A 24,894-nucleotide genomic window follows, 5' to 3' on the forward strand; every position below is an offset into this window, starting at 1 on the left:
TCTGTGGTAGGTCTTCCCTGTTGGTCCAATGGTTAAGAATCTGCCTTCCCATGCAGGGGACATGGGTTTGATTCCTGGTCCTAGAAGATCTCACAACTCTGGAGCACTAAAGCCCACGTGTCACAACTACTGAGCCACTGCTCTAGGGCCCTGCTCCAAACCCAGGGAAACCACCTCAGGGAGGAGCCCAAGCACTGAGTTGCCCCAGCTCCCCCTAACTGGAAACGTGTCCTGCACTGCAAGAAGACCAAGCTCCATGAAAAATAAGTAAATTAATCTGTGAAAAGAGAGAGAGAGAAGTTTTAATATTGTGGTAATTTCAGGTAAAGAGCAAAGGGGCTTGGCCATGAATATACCTGTGCCCATCCTTCCCCACACTTCCCTCCCATCCTGGCTGCCACACAAAATTGAGCAGAGTTCCATGTGCTCTACAGTAGTTCCCCAACTGTATATTCATGAGGAATAAAATGCCCCATTAAGACATCATGGATGAAGAGGAAGTCTCCAAATTCAACACTTTTCATATACAAGAACAATACTTGTATGATACTAATTGTCCATGAGAATGAAAAATGAAAATAGCCAGGAAAGTTTAGGAAAAAAAGTTTAATGAGATGGCATTAGATTTAAATACATTTTCAAATACATCAATAAACCAAAATAATAAAAATGTGTCATAGTGATAAATGAATTCCCAAAGAGTTTAGTATCTGTGAATTAAAATACTGACACTCAAACCATACAAGTCATAACATAATACAATTTGAGTGTATGGTAAAAACATGATTCACTTGTAACCTAGAGCAGGAGGAAGGGGTTGGGGCAGAAACCTGTAGAAATTCAGACATGGCCTGAAAACTCAGGGCACTGGGTCAAAAGAGGCTGGTTTTAAGGAAAACCTAATTCAGGTGGAGGGGTTACACATTTTTAATTTTGAGATTTTGATCATTGACAAAATCTCATGGACAGTTAACAGGGATGCACACACACATGGAAATGCTGCTGCCCACGTGCTGGCCCCACTTCCAAGGAAAGGAAGAGCCAGCTCCTTAGCTCAGAGAGAAGGGCCAGAGACATCAGGGCCTGACAGCTTTCTTTAAGGCAAGTCTCCCACTTCAGTCAATCAGATCTTCCCTCCCCAGATCACTGCCTGAGTCCTGAGGGACAGGGTCACAGAGAAGGGGCTCACCGACCCCTGGAGCCCCTAAAACTTCTGGCAGGCAGAGGGTGAGGAGAGCAAGCCTTTCCAGTTCAGGGAGCTCAGTCTAGTCCAGGGGGCCCCACAGCCCAGTCAGCTCAGGGTTTATTCCACGAGGCGTCATTGCATTGACTTTCTCTCAGGGTGAACATGGAGTGGATGGAAAAGCTAGAAATTACAGCTCAAGATGCCTTCTTTCCAAGAGGTCCAACTTTGTATGAAGAGGGAGGGAAAGAAGGAAGGCAATGAAAAAGCATGGAGAGACGAGCCCATGGACTTTTGCTGAAAGTTCTGTCCCTCCAGGTTGTGAACTAAACTCAGTTGGAATCCGAGTCAGAGGAGTCCCCTGAGGACGATGAGCTGGACCCGTGGTCCTCCGGCTCAGAATGTCCATCTTCATCCTCACTGCTGGGGGCTGAGGAGCGGCTGCCTTCCTCCTCTTCCTCATTTTCCTCTGATCTCCCTGAGGCAGGAGAATATTCGCTAATAATGTCTGATGATGCTAACTCTGCAGCCTGAAGCCCTGGGTCCTCTCTAAGCCTTCCTTGCAGATTCCCTGATGATGGGGACTGCAGACCCATCCTTCTAATCTTGGGGTTCGGGCCCCCCGTCACGCTCATGTTCTTACGCTTAGCACAGGTCGCCTCTCTGTAAGCAGCATATTCTTCAGGAGACAGAGTCCTGAGCCAGAGATCAAGGTCCACCTTGTACTGTGTCTGCAGTCCCTCCGCCTGCTTCTTATAAAGCTCCTTCTGGTCCTGGGGGACCCGCTGCCAGCGTCTACTGATCTCCACCATGCGCTCCCTCGGGGGCACCACTTTCAGCTCCCTGCTCGACCAGAGATCCTGGTGGAACTTGTGATAGCCATTCATCGGGGGCTTCTTGGGCTCTCCGTGGAATTTCCACTGCATGGGTAAACTCTTTTCTAGGGGAGACTTCACTTTTTGAACATTCTCCTGAAGCTTCTCTGGCACTTTCATTTCACTTCTTCGAGGGACACCAGATTTCTCAGGGTTTGGGACTAGATCAGGGTGCTGTGCTCTGAACAGAGCTATTTTCTCCCTAATATCCTTTGTCTCTTTCTCAAGATCCTGACTGTGTTTCACCCTCAGCTGCTCAGGCACCTTCCTGTGTTCCTCAGACAGAACCTTGGTCAGCTCCTGGTTGCTTATCTTGGGGTGTTTTTGGATATACTGGGGTCGCATCACTTGGGAAATGTGCCGGTAAGCTGTCAGGGACTTCTGGAACAAATAAGCATGTTTCTTATGTTTTCTGCTGTTTTCTTGTGTTTTCTTGTGTTTTTTGGAAGGATTGCTAACATTTTCCTTAGCTTCCAGGACTAATTCTTTCAGCGTGCGAAACTTTCTCACCTTATGGGAAACTTCTAACCATTTGAGTTTGCACATTTCCCCAGAAAAATCTTTAAAAGCTACTTTTTCCCAGTCCATCACTGACTGGGTTGTTTTGAACATGTGCCCGTCACTGGATGGAATGCTTTTCTCCATACTTTCCAGTAACTGCACAATGTCTTCCTTGGACCAGTCATCTTGGCGTTTAGGCATTGCCATTTCTAGGTCTTTGGGACACTTATGTGATCCCAGCAGTTCAGACACCTCAGTAGAATCTTCAGCTTCTTCACTCTCAAGATTCAGCAGGTGAGTTATTTCTGAAGTCCTGCAGTGTGTGCGATCCTCTGTTTCTGTGGAGAAAGAAAAGGAAAGTTACTCTTCTATGTGACACAGGAGAGAGCACAGCCTGCTTGAGATATGTCCCTTTTGTAATTTCATTTAGCCTCAAGAATGTAAATGAAAACCAGCCCAGCCTGTGAGTTGAGAGTCCTGTTGAGCATTATGAAGCTTCTTTTCACAATTAAAAATCCTCTGGCCTGAACCCAACTTGCCTTTCAGTCTAACCATGGTGAGTTTTACATAGAAATGAACAAGAGCCTGGGGATTGACTCAAGGGACAAAGGATGAGAGAGAAGGAAGGGAAGTTAAAAATAAAAATACCTGACAAGCAAGAGGGCTTTAAAATACCAATGAGATACCACAGCACATGGACAAGAATGGTCAAAATCCCAAAGAAGGACCAAGTACTGAGAGGGTGGAATATCAGGCAATTTGATTCATTTCGTAAGGCAATGAAAAACAGTACAAGCCTTCTGAAAGACAATAAGGCAAATTGTTACTAAACTAAATATCCTCCTACCACGTAAGTCAGGACTCATGCTCCTTTGTATTTGCCCAAATCATTTAAAAACCTGTATCCATAAAAAAGAAAAAAAGACCTGCAATGGGATTTTATAGCCACTTTGGTCTTAATCACAAAACATGAAAACAACCATAATGAATGGATAAAGCAACTCTGGTACATTAAGACCACGAAATAGTACTCAGTTCTAAAAAGAAATGAGTGATCAAGCCAGTAAGAGACATGGGGTATTCTTTTATTCATATCTCTAAGTGAATGAATCTAAGCTGAAAAACATACATATTTCATGAGTCCAACTATAATACATTCCAGGAAAAAGGAATATATGGAAAAAAAGAGAAATATATGAGGACAGTGAAATAAACCTTGCTTCCCAGCAGTTAGGATGATGGGACTGATGAATAGGTGATCACAAATGACTTTCAGCAGTCTAACCCTTCTGGATATTATAAAGCTGGATACCTGTCACTGTATATCAGTGAAAACTAACAGAATGCACAACACCAAGAGTGAACAGTAATGTGCATCCATAGACTTTGGGTGATAATGAAGTGTCAGTGGAGGTTCCTAAATCATAATAAACACACCACTCTGAGACATAATGTGATAACAGGGGGAAACGCCTGCTTATTCTGGGAGCACAGGATGTAGACAAGAATTCTGTACTTTCTGCTCAATGTTATTGTGAATGCAATCTTCTCTAGAACACTAACACTCCTTAGGATCCTGAGCATAGCTCCCTCCTAAGAAAAGTCCAGATGGCCATAGACTGAATGTGCAGTTGAGATGATAACTGATATAATTAATCTAAGAAAGCTGTAATAGATATAATTCATCTAAGAAACATGTCATAGAAGTACAAAGGGAAGATGAAGAGGGGAGAAGGGTAAACATGTGTATGTAAGGATTGAAAAAGAGTTTAAGTGGTCAATATTTCATTTCTGGGGAGGTCAATAGACATTATAATAAGGCATATTAAATACAACTGTATACAAGAAGACCCTTTCCTTTTGACTCAGCTGGTAAAGGATCCGCCTGCAATGTGGAAGACCTGGGTTTGATCCCTGGGTTGGGAAGATCCCCTGGAGAAGGGAAAAGCTACCAACTCCAGTATATGGCCTAAAGAAGTCCATCCACTGGATAGCCCATGTGGTCGCAAAGAGTTGGACACAACTGAGAGACTTTCACTTCACCACTTCACAATAAGCTAGGGACTCTCTGTTTTAGCTGAGATATAAAGATGACAAAACATGTCTCATCAGAAGCTCATAGAAATGAACACATAGGAACACTGACCTGTGAAGGAGGCGCAGGTACTTCAGGCACTGACAGGGGAAGCACGTGTCTCCTGCACTCACACAAGAAGAGTCTTCTGACTGCCTCTGACAGAGCAACCTGAGAAACAATGACACATCACACACAGTGTATCACACACAGTTATCTACACTAAACAAAGGTACTTACGTTCAGTGTTCTATTTTATTCTGTTAAAACTCAGTCCCTTCTATCTCTAATAAAAATGACTCTTAAGCATAACGTTAATTTTTGTTTAACTACAACTTTCAGTTCTGAGAACTCTAACAATTGAAGTTTCTCTTCTCTTTGACAATGTCACTGTTCAATTTAGGTGACCTTAATGTAAGGGGAATCCATTTCTTTGATCAGCACATCAACATACTCCCAATCATATCAGATTTGTTCTACTATCAGAAAAGTTTTCCCGTTTGGAAACATACAAATTCCGGGTTACAATAAGATCAGTTCTGGGACTTCCTTGGAGGTGCAGTATCTAAGACTCCATGCTACCAGTGGACGGGACCAGCATTTGGTCCTTCGTCAGGGAATGAGAGCCCACATTCCACAGAAAAGTGTTCACCTGCCAAGACACAGAGTGCCCGTGTGGGGACTAAGAGTTTGCATGTCCCATCTAAAGGTCCCTCAAGGTGCAAGAAAGATCTGGTGCAGCCAAATTCATCAAATCCATCAATCAATTAATACACAGTTCCTTCTAATATTGTAGTTGTTTAATCCCTGAGGCCTGTGGGACTCTTCTGCAGCCCTTGGACTGTAGCCCACCAGGCTCCTGTCCATGGGATTTTCCAGGCAAGAATACTGGAGTGGGTTGACATTGCCTTCTCCAGGGGCCCTTGAGACCCACAGATTGAACTTGTGTCTCCTGCATTAGCAGGCAGTTTCTTACCCCTGAGCCACCAGGGAAGCCAGCCATCTAATATATTGTGCTTCAAAATCAATGACTGAAGTTAATAAAAGTTTTCACTTCTATATCAGAGTGAGTGCAGACTTTCTTTTTCTTTCAGGTATTTGGTGTGTTACCAATGTTGTTTTCACAGCCATCATCAGGTCTGGGTTGCTATTGGACAATTTAAAGGCAGAAACTCCAAATTTTCCTTACAAATATATTACTCTTCATGTTCTACAGCACAGTTTCTCATTCAAATTTTAGGTATCATGCTAAATGGAAAAACTGTCTAGGACTTCCCATCAAGAAATTCATATTTTCCTTTTATATCATGGAATCATAAGTTCATAGAATTACTCATGTTCACTCACAAATTCCAATGATTTGAAGGTAAGTCTATAGTATCAGAGTGACATTCTAAGTAATAACATAATTCTTATGAACTAGATTTTTCATTTTCTTAAGAAATTCTTAAGCCTACTACTGCTGAATTAAAATTATTTTTTTTAATTTTTGAGGGAAAGAAATATGAAGCCATCTCCTCAGAACAATTTACTCACCAGAAAGTTGTAGATTTGGTCTCCTCAATGCTGGTGTGAAAATCAGTCCCATCCAGTCAGGAGTTCTGTGTTCTCTGGATGGGTCAGCAGCTGTAACTTTCAGAGCTGTCCACGGTCCAGCCACTCAGAACAACTCTGAACAGAAGAAACAGTGCATCTGAGATCCCACTATCAGGACCCTTGAGGCCCCTTCCTGATTAGATTACCACAGTCCCCTTGGACAAACCCAATCAACACTGTTGCTGCTGCTGCTGGTAAGTCACTCATAGTCGGCAGCCCACCAGGCTCCCCTGTCCCTGGGATTCTCCAAGCAAGAACACTGGAGTGGGTTGCCATTTCCTTCTCCAGTGCATGAAAGTGAAAAGTGAAAGTGAAGTGGTTCAGTCGTGTCCCACTCCTAGCGACCCCATGGACTGCAGCCTACCAGGTTCCTCCATCCATGGGATTTGCCAGGCAAGAGTACTCGTGTGGGTTGCCATTGCCTTCTCTGCCAATCAACACTAACTACACTAAATCTCTCTCTAATCTCTATATGTTAATAAAATCTACAACTGAAGTCCTAGTCCTCATCACTGATTTTATATTGAATACCCATTCCTCTCTGATTTTAAGGATCTTGCATTCTCCTTAAATTCCCTCCATATTTGATTTTAGTTTATTAAGACATTTGAATATGTATCCTTCCATGTTTTGATCATTTCTGACCTTTATTCACAAGCTCTAGGGTTTAACAACATATCAAATTTACAGTGGTCATTAAAACCCTTTCAGTTCTATATATTCTATCTATAGAATAGATAAAAATATGAATAATTATTGTAGATTAGTTTGGGAATTTGAGAAAAGAGGCTCCAAACTCTGGCATCCAAGATTGATCTAATTCTGATTTTAGAGTGATTAAACAGGAACATTGCATTTTACAAAATACAGTTGTTTGTTGAGAACAATTTGATTCACCCAACATGGTCAAAAGTATATCTAGCTTGAAATGACTAGTTATTAGACCAATAACAGATTTCATAACAGTCTTGAAATTGATTTCTTCTATTTCCTAAATTATATATAAATATACTTTTAAACTAGTACTTGTGAAACATGTAAGAGTAAGATATAATTTGGAAAACCTAAATCAGTGAAATATTTTGATACATAGCTTCAAATAATGGTAAATAACTGGCATCATTGTGGGTATATACTTTTACTTATGAATGTGCACAGGCAAAGCTGAAATCATATATCAAAATATACACTGGATTGCTAAAATTTTTAGAGGATTCATGGTAGTTAGTAGACGGGATTTGCTAAAAATAAATGTTTCATCTCTATACATATAATTCATAGATTTTGATGAACTGCTCTTGAAAAATCACAGTGATTTTTATTACATATATGGCATTCACATAAACAGTTTGCAGAGGTCAGTAGTTCTAATTAGTTTAAATATAATATTTTATCATCATAAAAATTAAGGGAGTCAATTAATGGTGCATTGTTTATAACACAAAATTAAGATTAAATATTAGCAGATTCACTATTAGAGAAAATAAAAACTTCTAAAACGTTCAGGTTCCAAAGAGGGAACGGAGCACATGAAAGCTGTATACTGTCACCCTGATTATTTAACTTCTATGCAGATTACATCATGAGGAACGCTGTGCTAGATGAAGCACAAGCTGGAACCAAGATTGCTGGGAGAAATATCAATAACCTCAGATACCCAGATGACACCACCCTTATGGCAGAAAGCAAAGAACTAAAGAGCCTCTTGATGAAAGTGAAAGAGGAGAGTAAAAAAGTTGGCTTAAACTCAACATTCAAAAAACAAAGTTCATGGCATCTGGTCCCATCACTTCATGGCAAATAGATGGGGAAACAGTGACAGACTTTACTTTTCTAGGCTCCGAAATCACTGCCGATGGTGACCCCAGCCGTGAAATTAAAAGACGCTTACTCCTTGGAAGAAAAGTTACGACCAACCTAGACTGCATATTAAAAAGTAGAGACACTACTTTGCCAACAAAGGTCCATCTAGTCAGAATGATGGTTTTTCCAGTTCGTGGAATCACTCATGTTCGTAGAATCACTCATGTTCATAGAATTACTCATGTTCATTCACAAATTCCAATGATTTGAAGGTAAGTCTATAGTTTCAGAGTGAATTCTAAGTAATAACATAATTCTTATGAACTAGATTTTTCATTTGCTTAAGAAATTCTTAAGCCTGCTACTGCTGAATTAAAATTATTCTTTTTAATTTTTGAGGGAAAGAAATATGAATCCATCTCCTCAGAACCATTTACTCACCAGAAAGTTGTAGATTTGGTCTCCTCAATGCTGGTATGAAAATCAGTCCCATCCAGTCAGGAGTTCTGTGTTCTCTGGATGGGTCAGCAGCTGTAACTTTCAGAGCTGTCCATGGTCCAGCCAACTCAGAACACCTCTGAACAGAAGAAACAGTGCATCTGAAATCGACTATCAGGACCCTTGAAGCCCCTTCCTGATTAGATTACCACAGTTCCCTTGGATAAACCCAATCAGCACTAACTGCACTAACTCTCTCTAATCTCTATATGTTAATAGAAATCCACAGCTGAAGTCCCAGTCCTCATCACTGATTTTATATTGAACACCCATTTCTCTCTGATTTTAAGGATCCTGTGTTCTCCTTAAATTCAGTTTTTCCAGTAGTCATGTATGGATGTGAGAGTTGGACAGTGAAGAAAGCTGAATGCTGAAGAATTGATGCTTTTGAACTGTGGTGTAGGAGAAGACTCTTTAGACTTCCTTTGATTGCAAGGAGATCCAACCAGCAAATGGACTTTACAATGTTTTGTATATATGCATTCAAATCCTTAAAAAGTATATTTGTCTTTGACCCAGTAATTCTAACCTTGATAAAACTTCAAAGGAATTCATTGGACAAAACCTCACAAATCTGAAACTTTGCTTTAACTATTTCTTTCTCTACTGCATGTAATCTATGTATAAAGCAAGGAAAAAATATTGAGGTTTTTACTTTCCCCAGAAAAATCTGAGACCTCTTGAATTTAGGACAGCATTCTTTCATTCTGTTCATGAAGTAGTGAGTTAATGCACCCATTGTGCTAGTGACTCAGTTGTGTCCGACCCTCTGTGACCACAAGGACTGTAGCCACCAGGCTTCTCGGTCTATGGGATTCTCCAGGCAAGAATACTGGAGTGGGTTGCCATCCCTTTCTCCAAAATGTGCCCCTTACCAAATTATGTCTAAGTCTCAACAGCCAGTATCTCTTTAACTTTATTTTTAGAATAGAGTCTGTGCAGACTCTGCATGGCGAAGGTACCATGATGAGACCATCCAGGGTAGAGAGTGGACCCTAAATCTGCTGACCAGTGTCCTGATGAGAGAAAGCAGAGGGATGTTTTAGATGTACCAGAAAAGGTCTTGTAAGGAAGCAGAGATTCAAGTTCAATGTCATAATTTGAGGATTTCCAGGAGCCACCTGGCACTGGAAGAGATAAAGACAAATTATTTTAGAGATTTTGAAAGGAGTATGGCCCTGCCAACGCCTTGATTTCCAGCCTCCAGATGTGTCAGAGAATACACTGTTTTGTTTTTTTTTTTTAATTTTATTTTATTTTTAAACTTTAAAATATTGTATTAGTTTTCCCAAATATCAAAATGAATCCGCCACAGGTATACATGTGTTCCCCATCCTGAACCCTCCTCCCTCCTCCCTCCCCATACCATCCCTCTGGGTCGTCCCAGTGCACCAGCCCCAAGCATCAAGTCCTTAAGCAACCCCATGTGGGGTCGGGTGTTGCGGAAGCCCTAAAAAACTGATTAAAAAAATAGTGACTTCCAGGGACAATGGAGGGAGAAGGCAATGGAAACCCAATCTAGTACTGTTGCCTGGAAAATCCCATGGATGGAGGAGCCTGGTAAGCTGCTATCCCTGGGGTGACTAAGAGTCAGACACGACTGAGTGACTTCCCTTTCACTTTTCAATGGAAAACATTTTCACTCCAATGTTCTTGCCTGGAGAACCCCAGGGACAGGGGAGCTTGGTGGGCTGTCATCTATGGGGTCCCAAAGAGTTGGACACGACTGAGTGACTTAACAGTAGCAGGGACAATGGCTAGGCCTTCATTTTCTCAACTTTGAGGTCCTTCACCACTTCTTCAGTTCAGTTCAGTCGCTCAATAGTTTCTGACTTCTTGTGATCCCATGGACTGCAGGATATCAGGCTTCTCTGTCCTTCACTAGCTTTTGGAGCTCACTCAAATTCATGTCCACTGAGTCTCGGGTGCCATCCAACCATCTCATCCTCTGTCATTTCCCTTCAATCTTTCCTGGAGTTGGAATCTTAACTAATGAGTGACTTCTTCACATCAGTTGCCCAAAGTATTGAAGCTTCAGTTACAGCACAAGTCCTTCCATCGAATATTCAGGATTGATTTCCGTTAGGATTGACTGATTTCATCTCCTCTCAGTGCAAGGGACTCTCAAGAGTCTTCTCCAACACCACAGTTTAAAAGCATCAATTCTTTGGCACTCAGCTTTGTTTATGGCCCAACTGTCACATCTGTACTTGACTAGTGGGAAAACCATAGCTTTGACCTGATGGACCTTTGTTGGCAAAGTAATGTCTCTGCTTTTTAATATGCTGTCTAGGTTGGTGATAACTTTCCTTCTAAGGAGTAAGCGTCTTTTAATTTCATGGCTGCAGTCACCATCTGCAGTGATTTTGGAGCCCAAAAAAATAAAGTCTGACACTTTCCACTGTTTCCCCATCTATTTTCCGTGAAGTGATGGGACCAGATGCCATGATCTTCATTTTCTGAATGTTGAGTTGTAAGCCAGATTTTTCACTCTACTCTTTCACTTTCATCAAGAGTCTCTTTAGTCCTTCTTTACTTTGTGCCATAAGGGTGGTGTCATCTGCGTATTTGAGGTTAGTGATATTTCTCCAGGCAATCTTGATTCTGGCTTGTGTTTCATCCAGCCTGGCATTTCACTGATGTACTCTGCCTGTAAGTTAAATAAGCAGGGTGACAATATAAGGCCCTGACATACTCCTTTCTCAATTTTGAACCAGTCTGTTCCATGTCCTGTTCTAATTGTTGCCTCTTGAACTGCATGCAGGTTTCTCAGGAGACACGTCAGGTGTTCTGGTATTCCCATCTCCTTAAGAATTTTCCACCATTTGCCGTGATCCACACAGTCAAAGGCTTTAGTGCAGTCAGTGAAGCAGAAGTAGATATTTTTCTGGAATTATCTTGCCTTTTCTATGATCCAATGGATGTGGCAATGTGATCTCTTGTTTCTCTGCCTTTTACAAATTCAGCTTGAACCTCCGGATGGTCTCGGTTCATGAAGCCTGGCTTGGAGAATTTTGAGCATTACTTTGCTAGCCTGTGGGGTGAGTGCAATTTGTGTGGTAGTTTGAACATTTTTGGCATTGCCTTTATTTGGAATTGGAATGAAAACTTATCTTTTCCAGTCCTGTGGCCACTGCTGAGTTTTCCAAATTTGCTGGCATATTGAGACCAGCACTTTAGCAGCAGCATCTTTTAGGATTTGAAAGAGCTCAGCTGGAATTCCATCACCGCCACTAGCTTTATTTGCAGTGATGCTTTCTAAGGCCCACTGACTATGCACTCCAGGATGTCTGGCTCTAGGTGAGTGATCACACCATCATGGCTATTAGAGTCACTAAGATCTTTTTTGTTATAGTTCTTCTGTGTATTCTTGCCAACTCCTCTTAATATCTTCTGCTTCTGTCAGGCCCATACCATTTCTGTGCTTTATTGTGCCCATCTTTGCATGACATGTTCCCTTGATAGCTCTAATTTCCTGAAGATTTCTATTTTTTCCCATTATGATTTTCCTCTATTTTTTTTGCATTGATCACCTAGGAAGCCTTTCGTATCTCTCCTTGCTATACTTTGGAGCTCTGCATTCAGATGGATATATCTTTCCTTTTTTTCTTTGCCTTTTGCTTCTCTTCTTTTCTCAGCTGTTTGTAAGAAGTGACCATGTTCCTGTAGAACTATGGATGGAAGTTCATAACATTGTACAGGAGGCAGTGGTCAAAACCATCCCCAAGAAAACTATTTTTAGGACTTGGGTTAACTCCTGTTATATGGATTAACCATTTTAGTATTCTCAGCAATATTCACTAACTTTTACCCCCAGTTTATAAAGAGGCTACTTGACATACTGTGGGTAAAATGTTACTTTTCTAAAAATCACATATGGAACAAATGTTTGATGCAGGGCTTCAAAATAGATATTACTGGAAAACAAAAAAAAAATTAGCTTTTCTATCCGTGATTACCATTAAAGTTTCATTTTTAATTGAAGAAGTGAAGTGAAGTCTCTCAGTCATGTGTGACTATTTGCGACCCCATGGACAGTAGCTTACCAGGCTCTGCTGTCCATGAGATTTTCCAGGCAAGAATATTGGAGTGGGCTGCCATTTCCTTCTCCAGGGGATCTTCCCAACCCAGGGATCAAACCTGGGTCTCCTGTATTGCAGACAGACGCTTTACCGTCTGAGCCACCGGGAAGCCGTTTTTAACTGAACATAGCAAAAATTCATCGTACCTGGATCAGAACTCACCTCAGTACTGTTACAGAGGTCTTCTCTCTTGTTCAGTAAGTAACTCTGTTAAATTCAGTTCAGAGTTTAGGTGCTCACTTCCTGGTGGCAAACACCTTCAAGTCTCCACAGTCCAGTCAATTCCAAAGGCAACAGCTCTGGGCTCTGGAGAAGAATGAGCTTGGATTTTTGCTGGATGCCTTATATATCCTCTGAAGACCAGGTCCACTTCCTCAAAGTGATAGTGTTATCAACCCTGTACAAAGGTGCAGTAGCACGAGATTAGATTTGTCAAGAATTGTAAACACATCTAGATGCCAAGGATTGAAGTCAAACCTTCCGAAATTTACTTAATCCAAACACCATAATCTAATCTCAGGTAAAGAATCACAGGTTGAGTTCACACTTCCAATCCATGAAGTCTGGTTAATAAATGAACTCTTTAATTATAAATTTCATATCTCCATTTACAGAAGTTTATTATAGTCCTAATTGAAGCAAACCACTAGTTTTGGTTACCTGTCTGAATTTGCCTGAATTACTCCCTGGATATTCCTTCAGGAAGAGGAGTTCTTCACATTCTGTCTTTCAACCCAGAACAGTCAAACTCCCCAATAATACTACTTACTACTCTTGCCTTCTGCTGTTTGATGGATGTGTTCAGCCCCTTCAGAACTAAAGCCTCTTAAATGTTATTCTTTTCATCCAGTTTTCTGTGAAATTCTTCCCTCCGAGGCTCGTTTTGGTTACACACTATTGTTTTGCTCTGGTTAGAACTGCAAACAGAATAGTGGATAGTGGTTATTCTCTAAGACTCTGTTCTTTTTAGTCATTCCCTGCATATCATCTCATACCCTTTCATTCTATTATTCAATATGTATCTATATTTGAAATACTGATGCTAGGTTGTGAAGTTAAGGATTATTGCATAGTTGTACAGTGCAAGATAGACTAAAAAAATCATAGAAAATCTGTGAAAGAAATGTGATACTGTCTATGAAGTTTGGACAACTATCTTTTAAGATTTTGTTTATTTTGACTCTGCTTCCATGCTATCCCTCAAAACATTTTCATATTTAATCAAAGATGGGTCATGGTGCTCCACTCAGAGAAAGATACTGGACGGGAAAATTTCTTTACTTATTTGTAATTTCTTTGAAATATAAAGTTGATGTAAAATATTGTGTTAGTCTCAGGTGTATAGCAAAGTGAATTATATATATATATCTCACCGTCGTTTTCCATACTGTTCATGAGGTTCTTGAGGCGAGAACACTGAAGTGGTTTGCCATTCCCTTCTCTAGTGCAACACGTTTTGTCAGAACTCTCCACCATGACTCGTCCATCTTTGGTGGCCCTGCAAGGTATGACTCATAGCTTCCTTGAATTACACAAGCCTGTGATCCATGCAATCAGTGCAAGAAGGCAAAGTGCTTGTCCAAGGAGACCTTACAAATAGCTGGGAAAACGAGAAGCAAACACAATAGAGAAAGGGAAAGAGATACCCAACTGAATGCAGAGTTGCAGAGAATAGCAAGGAAAGGTAAGAAGTGAAAAGAAATAGAGGAAAATAGGAAAGACTAGAGATCTCTTAAAGGTAATTGGGGATACCAAGGGAACACTTCTTGCCAAGATGGACACAATAAAGGACAGAAATATCAAGGGCATAACCAAAGCAGAGAGATTAAGGAGCAGTGGCAAGAATACACAGAACAACTATACTAAAAATGTCTTAATGACCTGGATCACCACAATGGTGGGGTCACTCACCTAGAGCCAGACATTTTAGAGTGTGGAAAAAGTGGGCCTTAAGAGATAGGAACAAAGCTAGTGGAGATGATGGAATTCAGGCTGAGCTATTTAAAATCATTAAAGATGGTGAAAGTGCTGCACTCAATATGCCAGCAAATTTGGAAAATTTATGGTGGTCATGGGACTGGAAAGGGTCAGTTTTCCTTCTAGTCTGAAAAAAAAGAAATGGCAAAGAATGTTCAGACTACTGTGCAACTGTAATCATTTCATATGCTAGCAAGATTATGCTAAAATCCTTCAGTTAGGCTTTGGCAGTTTGTGAACAGAGAACTTCCAGATGTGCAAGCTGCATTTAGAAAAAGCACCCCACTCCAGTACTCTTGCCTGGAAAATCCCATGGACTGAGGAGCCTAGTAGGCTGCAGTCCATGGGGTCGCTAGGAGTCAGATACGACTGAGCGACTTCACTTTCACGCATTGGAGAAGGTAATGGCAACCCACTCCAATGTTCTTGCCTGGAGAATCCCAGGGACAGGGGAGCCTGGTGGGCTGCTATCTATGGGGTCGCACAGAGTCTGACATGACTGAAGCAACTTAGCAGCAGCAGCATCAGCAGCAGAGGAATCAGAGATCCAGTTGACAACATCTTTTGGATTATAGGATAAGTAAGAAAATTCCAAAAAAGAATTACATCTGCTTCATTGACTACTCTAAAGCCTTTGACTATGTGAATCAAATAAAACTGTGAAAATTCTTAAAGAGATGGGAATGCCAGACTGACTTACCTGTTTTCTAAAAAGACTGTATGCAGGAAAGGAAGCAAGAATTGTAACCAGACTAGGAACATGAGAGTGGTTCAAGATTGGGAAAGGAGGATGTCAAGACTGTACGTTGTCACCCTGCTTCTTTAACTTATATGCAGAGTACATCATGTCAAACGCCATGCTGAATGACTCACAAGTAGAGTTAAGATTGCTGGCAGAAATATCAGCAACCTCAGATATATAGATGATACCACTTTTACAGCAGAAAGCAAATAGGAACTTAAAAGCCTCTTGATGAGGATGAAATAGGAGAGTGAAAAAGCTGGCTTAAAACTCATCATTCAAAAAACGAAATCCTGGCATCCGGTTCCATCACTTCATGGCAAATAGATGGGGGAAAAATGGAACCTGTGACACATTTTATTTTCTTGGGCTCCAAAATCTCTGCAGCCAATAACTATAGCCACAAAATTGGAAGCCACTTGCTCCTTGGAAGAAAAGCTATGACCAACCTAGACATTGTATTAAAAAGCAGACACATCACTTTGCCAACAAAGGTCCCTATAGGAAAAGCTATGATTTTTCCAGTAGTCATGTTAGAGTTGGATCATAAAGGCTGAGTGCCAAAGAGTTGGTGCTTTCAAGCTGTGGTGCTGGAGAAGAGTCTTGAGAGTTCCTTGGACAGCAAGGAGATCAAACCAGTCAATCCTGAAGGAAATCAACCCTGAATATTCACTGGAAGAACTGAAGCTGAAACTCCAGTACTTTGCCCACCTGATACAAAGATCTAGCTCATTTGAAAAGACCTTAATGCAGGGAAAGATTGAAGGCAAGAGATGGAGGTGACAGGGGATGACACACTGAGTTGAATGGCATCACTGAGTCAATGAATATGAGTTTGAGCAAACTTCCGGAGATAGTGAAGGACAAGGAAGCATGGCATGCTGCAGTTCATGGGGTTGCAAAGAGTTGGACATGACTTATTTCCTGAATATCAATAATAACTCTTTTTTAAGATTATTTTTTATACACATCATTCCCAAGTCTTCACTTGAGTTCCCTGTGCTATACAGTCAGTTCAGTTCAGTTCAGTCGCTCTGTCATGTCCGACTCTTTGCAACCCCATGAATCACAGCACGCCAGGCTTCCCTGTCCATCACCAACTCCCACAGTTCACTCAGACTCACATCCATCGAGTCAGTGATGCCATCCAGCCATCTCATCCTCTGTCGTTCCCTTCTCCTCCTGCCCCCAATCCCTCCCAGCATCAGAGTCTTTTCCAATAAGTCCACTCTTCCCATGAAGTGGCCAAAGTACTGGAGTTTCAGGTTTAGCATCATCCCTTCCAAAGAAATCCCAGGGCTGATCTTCAGAATGGACTGGTTGGATCTCCTTGCAGTCCATGGGACTCTCAAGAGTCTTCTCCAACACCACAGTTCAAAAGCATCAGTTCTTCAGTGCTCAGCCTTCTTCACAGTCCAACTCTCACATCCATACATGATCACAGGAAAAATCATACCTTTAACTAGATGAACCTTTGTTGGCAAAGTTATGTCTCTGCTTTTGAATATGCTATCTAGGTTGGTCATAGCTTTCCTTCCAAGGAGTAAGCGTCTTTTACTTTCATGGCTGCAGTCACCATCTGCAGTGATTTTGGAGCCCAGGAAAATAAAGTCTGACACTGTTTCCACTGTTTCCCCATCTATTTCCTATGAAATAGGTCCCATCTGATCATGGGACCAGATGTCATAATCTTCGTTTTCTGAATGTTGAGCTTTAAGCCAACTTTTTCACTCTCCGCTTTCACTTTCATCAAGAGGCTTTTTAGTTCCTCTTCACTTTTTGCCATAAGGGTGGTGTCATCTGCATATCTGAGGTTATTGATATTTCTCCCTGCAATCTTGATTCCAGCTTGTGTTTCTTCCAGTCCAGCATTTCTCATGATGTACTCTGCATATAGGTTAAAGAAGCAAGGTGATAATATACAGCCTTGATGTACTCTTTTCCTATTTGGAACCAGTCTGTTGTTTCATGTCCAGTTCTAACTGTTGCTTCCTGACCTGCATACAGATTTCTCAAGAGGCATGGATACATATCCATTAACTGCTATCAATGGCAGAAGGATAAGGAGGGTTGTTTTAGGTGGAATATGAACAAGACTCTGTGGCAGAGGATTGTGTCAGAAATGGATGAGAGCTGAATCCCTGATGGAAAAGCTGTGTCTGACAGTATCCTGACTGTCAGGAGGGCACTTGATTACCCAGCATCCTCTTTCCATTGCATGCAATACGTCACGTGTCCTGCTCTATACACTAACAGGTTGCTATGAGTGGGAAGTAAGTCTCATGCCCCTTGATACTGTCTGTGGTTTTTAAAAGGCACTCTTAGAGCCCACAGCAACATAATGTTCTTTCTTTTTTCTTTTCTCTTTCAGAAACATGAGTTCCAAAAGCCTCTGGAATGAAGTCACCTGTTCCATGTGTGTGAAGTGTTTCATAGACCTGGTCATGCTGGGCTGTGGGCACAGGTTCTGCATGCTGTGTCTCTGTCTCTACTTGGAGGAAGGCCAACGGCCTCCTTGCTACCCTATGTGCAGGGAAACACCCCATCAACTGAACCTGAAAGCCAACACCAATTTGAGGAAACTGGTACTTCTTGCCAGACAGAAAGGACCTTGTGACTTACCACATCCTGAAGAAGAGATATGTGAAATATACAGATATACCAAGAACTTCTTCTGTAGAGTCACCAAGGATGTGCATTGTTCACTCTGCTGTATGTCTGAGCAGCAGGGCGCTCCCAGGCATGGTTCCCTTCAGTGGACGGCTGAGGAATACCAGGTAAGCAAGGGCTAAGAGGGAAGTTTGAATCTGGGGGACTTTCTGTCTGAGAGTGAATGCTAAAGAAAATGAAGATAGCTTCCTTGGTGGCTCAGACAGTAAAAGCATCTGCCTACAATGTGGGAGACCCGGGTTTGATCCCTGGGTTGGGAAGATCCCCCTGAGAAGGAAATGGCAACCCATTCCAGTACTCTTGCCTCGAAAAATCCCATGGACGGAGAAGCATGGTAGGCTACTGTCTGTGGGGTCACAAAGAGTCGGATACGACTCACTGACTTCACTTTCACTTCACTTTCATTCTTCACTCATGTCAAAAATAAAGCAGAGACTAAGTAGCATTGTGGCCCAGGTCCTAGGATAAACTATTTAAGAAAGGACATCCTCAATCTTAAGCAGTTAAGGTTTTACATTATAAATTCTTACAATTCAAGCTGATGGTGAGGATGAGGTTAATTGTGTTTGGATTTGTGCTATGTCTGTGTGAGACCAAGGTGGGCAAACTTGCTAATTTCAGTGAGCCTTGTGCCCTGCACGTGCATAGTGATTACTGTGTGTGAGTGCAATAGTCTAATCTAAGAGAGTCTAATCAGAAACCCTGCCTTTTAGCTAGAAGAACAGAGTAGTAGGAGATGAGAACTAGCAGCAGGACAACTGAAATCTGAGATGGAATTTGCATGATAAAAATTGGCGAGGTGAAATAAAGTTCGAGAGCCAGTTTTCTCTATGGAGAAGCACGCTTTTCAACGTTTTCTCTCTTCTCTAGTTATAAACATCCTACACAGTAGCCTTGTTTTTTAGTCACTCAGGCATGTCTGACTGTTTTGCAACTCTCTTGACTGAGCCTGCCAGGCATTTCTGTCTATGGTATTTCCCAGACAAGAGTATGAGAATGAGTGTGTCCTTCTCCAGGGGATCTTCTCTACCCAGGGCTCAAACCTGCATCCCCTGCATTGTCAGATGGATCCTTTACCACTGAGCCACCAGGGAAGCCCACACAGTAAATACTTGGGCTTCAAAGTGAAAGAAAATGGACACTGTCCCTTCTCCAGCGATCACCTGTTATTCTCTGCTATCCTTCTTACTCTAGGATCTGAAAAATTTCACTACCAACTTCTCTGATAATCAAACTGTTGGTTCTTTTGCAGCAAAAGCTTCTGAACATAATGAGGTCTGTGTGGGAAAAGATACAAGAAAATAAAATAAATCTGAACAGAGAAACCAACAAAATCAGAACATGGGATGTAAGCACGAAATTCTATTTCATTCAGCACAAACGTGGGACACATGATGTTTACTCTAAACCTATGTTTGAACTAAATATTCTAATGTTTATGTTTCAATATGGGTGGCCAACCAATTACAAAAGGCTTTCCTGTAATCATGTGGAACGGAGTCCATCCCTTTGTAGGATTTCTTTCTAAAATCAGAATATCAAGCTGAAAGATCTTACTTCCTAGCTAACACCATAACATACCAACGGTTATAGAAAAATCACAGTCATAATTTGTCAATGAGATAAACCCAGGGCTTCTCACAGGGAAATTTTTTGAAACTTCAGGAAGACAGCTCTAACTATTTGGATAGAAAAGGACAAATTGAAGTTGGAAATGTATGCGGGTGCCAGGCAGGTAAACATGTGAGAGTTGAAGACTATAAACTAGAGGAATCATGTGAATATTGAGATTCTACAGAGTTCATGTAGGTTGACACATGTATTTCATTAGAGACGCAGAGCTGAGAGATATGGCTGGAAATGGAGGATAGATGAGATTCAAACGTGACCTAAATTCATGGCAGAGAAATTTGGATCTATCATTTGTTGATTCAAAAACGTGAATTGAGCACCCTACATAAAAGTGGTGAAATAGCAGTATATCTAGATTCTCGAGTAAGTAAACATTTAATGATGTGAAATATATAAACGAGCAATATTAAAAGACACTTCTCACCACCATAAAGAAAATTTAAATTGGGCTGTGTGAATGACAAGGAGATATAACAAAATTATCTCAATTATTCAAAGATGATATACTTAAGGTTATAGTTTACAATGTTTGTTCTTTGAAACATTGAGTTGCAGATATGTCATGATAACTGTTCTAAGCCAGTGTAGAAATAGATGAAAGGGACAGATTTCCTTGTACTTACAGATCAAATGGAGTAATGGAGAGAGTCAATTGACAATTCTATACATAACATTTGTGGCACGATCCATTGTGGTACTTTTGAGAATAACAGCAATAAAGCTAAGTAATAAAATTTTGTAATTTTATTTAAAAAATTAATTTTGACAAAATTGAATTTTACATATGATCAGAAAAGATTTACTAAGCAAGATCACGTTTAGGCAGAGATTTGCTTGAGGGTAGAAGTCAGGGCAGGGGGCTTTCTGTGGAAGGAGGTTTTTTAGGGAGAGAGAACTAAATCAACATGTCTCAAACTAAACTTACACTTTTCCCACAGCACACCTGCCATTGTTTACTCTATCGTGTCAACCTTGATACAAAGGGAAATGAGAGAGCTTAGAGACATTGGAAGCCAGATCTGAAAGTTGAGAAATTCTTAAAGGAAAGTTTAGGAAATAATTACCCACAGATAATGAGAAATGATAGAATTCAAGAGATATTCTTGATGGTAGAGAAATGTCAAAAAACAGGAAGCACTTGATGTGTAATGTTAAGAGGATAAAATTTAAAATCTGAGACCTAGTTTCTGCTCTGAAGGTGGGGCATCATTGAGGATAGAAACAAGGAGGAAGTGTGATTTTGTGTTAAGAAAATATTAGAGTTTGAGACTGTGAAACTGAGTTTCTGGCAGGTATTCTAACACAAATAGGTAGTATGCAACTGGGTGAACGAGGATGGACCTTGTGTGAAAGACTTGGTCTGGACAGGAACATTTCACAGTTTTCTGCATATTCTAGGCATAAGATGGAGATCACAGTAGTGTTTTAAGGATGAAAAGAAAAACATTTTTACATCAGGAGATAACTGGAGGAATCTCTGTATTAACGGGTGGTCAATCAGGGAAAGAAGAACTGGTTAAAGTAGACTGATAGAGGGAAACAAGAGAAGGGGGTTTGTTTGAAGCTCAAGGTGTATAGGTTTAATAAAGGAAGGATTGGGGTAATAGGAAGAAGTTCTTAGAAACATGCAGAGTAAAAACTATGGGGACTCAGCAAAGGAGGTTCCTGATAAGAGGAATGTGGTTACATTAATAAAGATTGAGTTCCACAAATGAGTACTGTGAACATACACTCATGATCAAAAAATCTGCCCATTGAAAGTAAAGGCAATACAAGAGAGAATCCAGTGAAGACTTCGGTCAATGGTATATGTCTTGTTTTTCTTAAGTATGAATCATTTTTAAAGTTTAAAGGAAAGAAGGAAAATAGACAGTGGGGAAAAAAAAGGAGATGATGGGAATTAAGACTAGAAGGTAGTTGTCTGTTGACTGGTGTCTCTTAGGATAGGGTGGAAGCCAGTTAAGGTGTAGAGTGTTCAGCATCAGACAGGGAAGTCAAGCTACACTCATGTACATGAGGTTCTGCTTTGCATGCAGTTTGTGGACCCGAAAGTAAATAGTTTACAAAGATGTTATCTAGTTCTCTGAATATTTGCTATTATTTCTTTATAGCAAAGAGTCAGTCTATAGGCAAATATGTGAGGGTAAGATAGACTCAGTAGTTTTAGTCATTAGTGTACCCCATATATTATATAAAACAATTATTAAATCACAAATTCACATTTTTAAGAAGTGTGGATATTTGTGGCAGTGTTTAGAGTCAAAATGTTGATTTCAGGTTCAATGAAATAAAAAGCAACTGTGTGTTAAGTAGTTTCAGTCGTGTTCAACTTTGTGCCATCCTATGGACTGTGTGGCCTGCCAGGCTCCTCTGTCCATTGGGATTCTCTAGGCAAGAATACTGGAGTGAGTTGCCATGCCCTCCTCCAGGGGACCATCCGCACTCAGGGATTGAACCTGTGTCTCTTACATCTCCTGTATGGCAGGCAGCTTCTTTACCACTAGAGCCACCTGGAAATGCTCCCCTCACCCCTAAAAAAAGGATTCCTAGATATTTTTTTTAATGAACATACCAAAATTTCTAAATGTTGGAAGATAAATGGTGGGTAACAGTCATGGGTGTGACCTGATTAATTCATTGTCACCCCAGAGCTATGTGAGTATGTGGAAGAAGATGAAACACACTGAATATTGGAAGGTGTTTCACTTAGTCTACCATGAAGAGAAGCATCATTTAGAGAAAACAGAAGAGGAAAGTGAGGAGATTTTTCAACAACTCAAAGAAAGTCAACACAATATGGACCTGAAGCAGAAACTTTGAGGGCAGATATATGAGGAGCTCAAGGAATTGTGCCATAAGCCAGACATGGAGCTGATCCAGGTAAGGACAGAGAACTGGAGAGTCATGGTGTTCCCTGGATAATACCCACCTCTTCTTTGCCTTCCATCTAGTGTCTGAAATCATGTTTTCTGTTGCTGTGATAAGAGTTTTATCAGTCCAAGTAATGCTAATGACCAAGAGCCTTTTGGCCAAACACAAGAACTGCAAAGCTTCATGGAGAAGTAGGCAAGAAATCGAGAATAATTCTTCTTAAATTCTCCTAATATACATTTGATTACTGAACAACTGCCTCAGAGAAGGTGTTAAAAGATGTATGGATTGGTACCTGGACCTGCAATAATGAAACATTTGGGAATCCCTATAACTCGTTTCCCCTCCTGTTTCTGTGTGCTGCTGCTGCTAAGCTGTTGCTAAGTCACTTCAGTCATGTCCGACTCTGTGTGACCCCATAGACAGCAGCCCACCAGGCTCCCCCGTCCCTGGGATTCTCCAGGCAAGAGCGCTGGAGTGGGTTGCCATTTCCTTCTCCAATGCACGAAAGTGAAAAGTGAAGGTGAAGTTGCTCAGTTGGGTCCGACTCTGTGTGACCCCATGGACTGCAGCCCACCAGGCTCCTCTGTCCATGGGATTTTCCAGGCAAGAGTACCAGAGTGGGGTGCCATTGCCTTCTCCGCTGTTTCTGTGTACATGATACAATTTGCTGAAATTTGGGCTAACGCATCCTTGGAAATGAGCAACTAAATCTTCACTGTGAATCTTGTGAAGTGTATTAACACGTTATTTTTGTTGTTTCTCTCTGTACAGCATTATGAAAACATGTCCAAAAGGTAAATTGCCCTCATTTTCAAGTTTTGGTAATTGTGACTGTGATCAGTCAGTTGATGCTAAAATGGGAGCATGAGTTATCAGGACACTAAAACCTCTTTCTGGGTGTATTTAGATTCCCCTTTCTCCAAAGGTAGAGTTTTGTGTGTTGCTTTACCCAGGGTGGAGCTGGGCAGGGGAATTACTTGCAGGATTTTGTGCAAAGATCTCATGACAACAACTACCATTGCTGATTTTAATTTTTAGAAAAAGAAAAACACCAACAGAATGTACCCAAATTCATGACAGAATAATGTGGAAGAAGTAAGGATTGTATAGAAACCTAATGTGGAATCAGGGAGAGAATGGGCCAACAGAGGATCATCTGGGTGCAGGGTTTCCATGTTTAGCACATGGGGAGTTGAAAACGAAAGACTCTATGATGCGGTTAGGAAAACTGGGTCCCAAGAATTGGGATTGCTACCCAGGCTAATCTCCCAAACCACTAGCTGTGGTTGTACAGACACTGAGCATTTCTGTGATGACTAGAGTGTATTAAAAGTCAGAGTGTCCCTCTTGAACGTCCTTCATTTCAAGTCATTTTGTGTCGCCCTGAGATTGGCTGCGAGGAATCAGATATGGTCACGACTGATTTGAATTGCATGCTAGGATTTCAGTGTTGGCAAATGGGATAGAATTTTATTTGATTTTCATAAAATAAATTGGTCACATTCTCTAAATTAGGGAATTACTTTTATGGGCCTGGAATCTAATTATGAAGATTTAACGGAAATCCACAGAAGTGTGTAGACATAATTATTGTGATGAAAATATGAGCTCCAAAAGAGTAATGAAGTGTCCTTTCTTGCAGGGGTGAGTCAGTGCAGCTGCACATGTCCCAGCCTGTAGTCCCACAGCTCACTGCGTGGCCCATCCCTGGACTCATAGACTGGCTCAACCAATTCCAAGGAACAGGCAGCCTTCTGTTGCGGGTGGTATACACTGGCCTCTGTTACTGTCCTATGGGTTACCTTTCCCCATTGTCCAATCTGTGGACTATGCTGGAAATTTTAATATCCACACTTACCCTTATAGGAGAATATTGTATATGGAATAAAACTAAATGGCATCTGGAAAAAAGACATTTATAATGAGTGGTAGTAAGCTATCTTCCCTGGTGGTTCAGACAGAAAGCGTCTGCCTGCAAGGAAGAAAATATAGGTTTGATCCCTGGGTTGTGAAGATGCCCTGGAGGAGGACATGGCAACCCACTCCAGTGTTCTTGCCTTGAGAATCCCCATGGACAGAGGAGCTGGCATGCTACAGCCCATGGGGTAGCAAAAAGTAAGACGTGATTGAGCGACTAAGCACAACACGGTAAGCCATCTGGGGGGTAAACAACAGGAAAAGACAATTGACACTTGCGGCAGACTGAGGTATAGTGTTGACTTTTCACATGAAGCATGTACTCTGCAAGTACATTCAGTACATCCCAAGTTTTAGGTAAGGGAGGTTATCAATGGTTGTGTGACGCTTAGAGAGTTTTAAGCGGGTTTATAAAACTCTTTGTAGGTTAATTACTTTACAATATTGTATTGGTTTTCCCATACATCAAC

At 41.1% G+C, this 24,894-nt stretch overlaps 2 protein-coding genes and 1 long non-coding RNA gene across 4 annotated transcripts; 2 read left to right on the top strand and 1 right to left on the bottom strand.

The window, feature by feature from the left end:
• Positions 1–204: 204 nt before the first annotated feature.
• LOC147342606 (upstream-binding factor 1-like protein 1) lies at positions 205–12,912 on the bottom strand. 2 transcript variants are annotated; one of them, XM_086383207.1, is made up of 3 exons: positions 12,775–12,912; positions 8,474–8,609; positions 205–2,897 (listed from the first exon to the last, which is right to left on the bottom strand). In XM_086383207.1, the coding sequence occupies exons 2-3, from the start codon at positions 8,523–8,525 to the stop codon at positions 1,516–1,518; spliced, it is 1,434 nt and encodes a 477-aa protein (XP_086239333.1). In that variant the 5' UTR covers positions 8,526–8,609; positions 12,775–12,912; the 3' UTR covers positions 205–1,515. The 2 variants fall into 2 exon arrangements, with proteins under 2 accessions (XP_086239333.1, XP_086239332.1); XM_086383206.1 differs by lacking the exons at positions 8,474–8,609; positions 12,775–12,912 and adding an exon at positions 6,170–6,303.
• On the top strand, positions 1,795–24,418 carry LOC147342607 (tripartite motif-containing protein 43-like). The gene is made up of 6 exons (XM_086383208.1): positions 1,795–2,111; positions 17,703–18,108; positions 19,254–19,349; positions 22,283–22,513; positions 23,279–23,301; positions 24,150–24,418. The coding sequence occupies exons 2-4, from the start codon at positions 17,707–17,709 to the stop codon at positions 22,451–22,453; spliced, it is 669 nt and encodes a 222-aa protein (XP_086239334.1). The 5' UTR covers positions 1,795–2,111; positions 17,703–17,706; the 3' UTR covers positions 22,454–22,513; positions 23,279–23,301; positions 24,150–24,418.
• Positions 2,740–12,780, top strand: LOC147342608 (uncharacterized). Its single transcript, XR_015157402.1, has 7 exons — positions 2,740–2,853; positions 2,990–3,115; positions 5,728–5,770; positions 5,874–5,999; positions 6,128–8,304; positions 11,497–11,571; positions 11,653–12,780. It is a non-coding gene; the product is annotated as an uncharacterized LOC147342608 (long non-coding RNA).
• Positions 24,419–24,894: the final 476 nt, after the last annotated feature.

This window comes from Bos grunniens, chromosome 29 (genome assembly GCF_055505025.1).
Source record: "Bos grunniens cultivar Pamir isolate PY7600 chromosome 29, Bosgru_T2T1.0, whole genome shotgun sequence".
Classification (NCBI taxonomy): domain Eukaryota; kingdom Metazoa; phylum Chordata; class Mammalia; order Artiodactyla; family Bovidae; genus Bos; species Bos grunniens.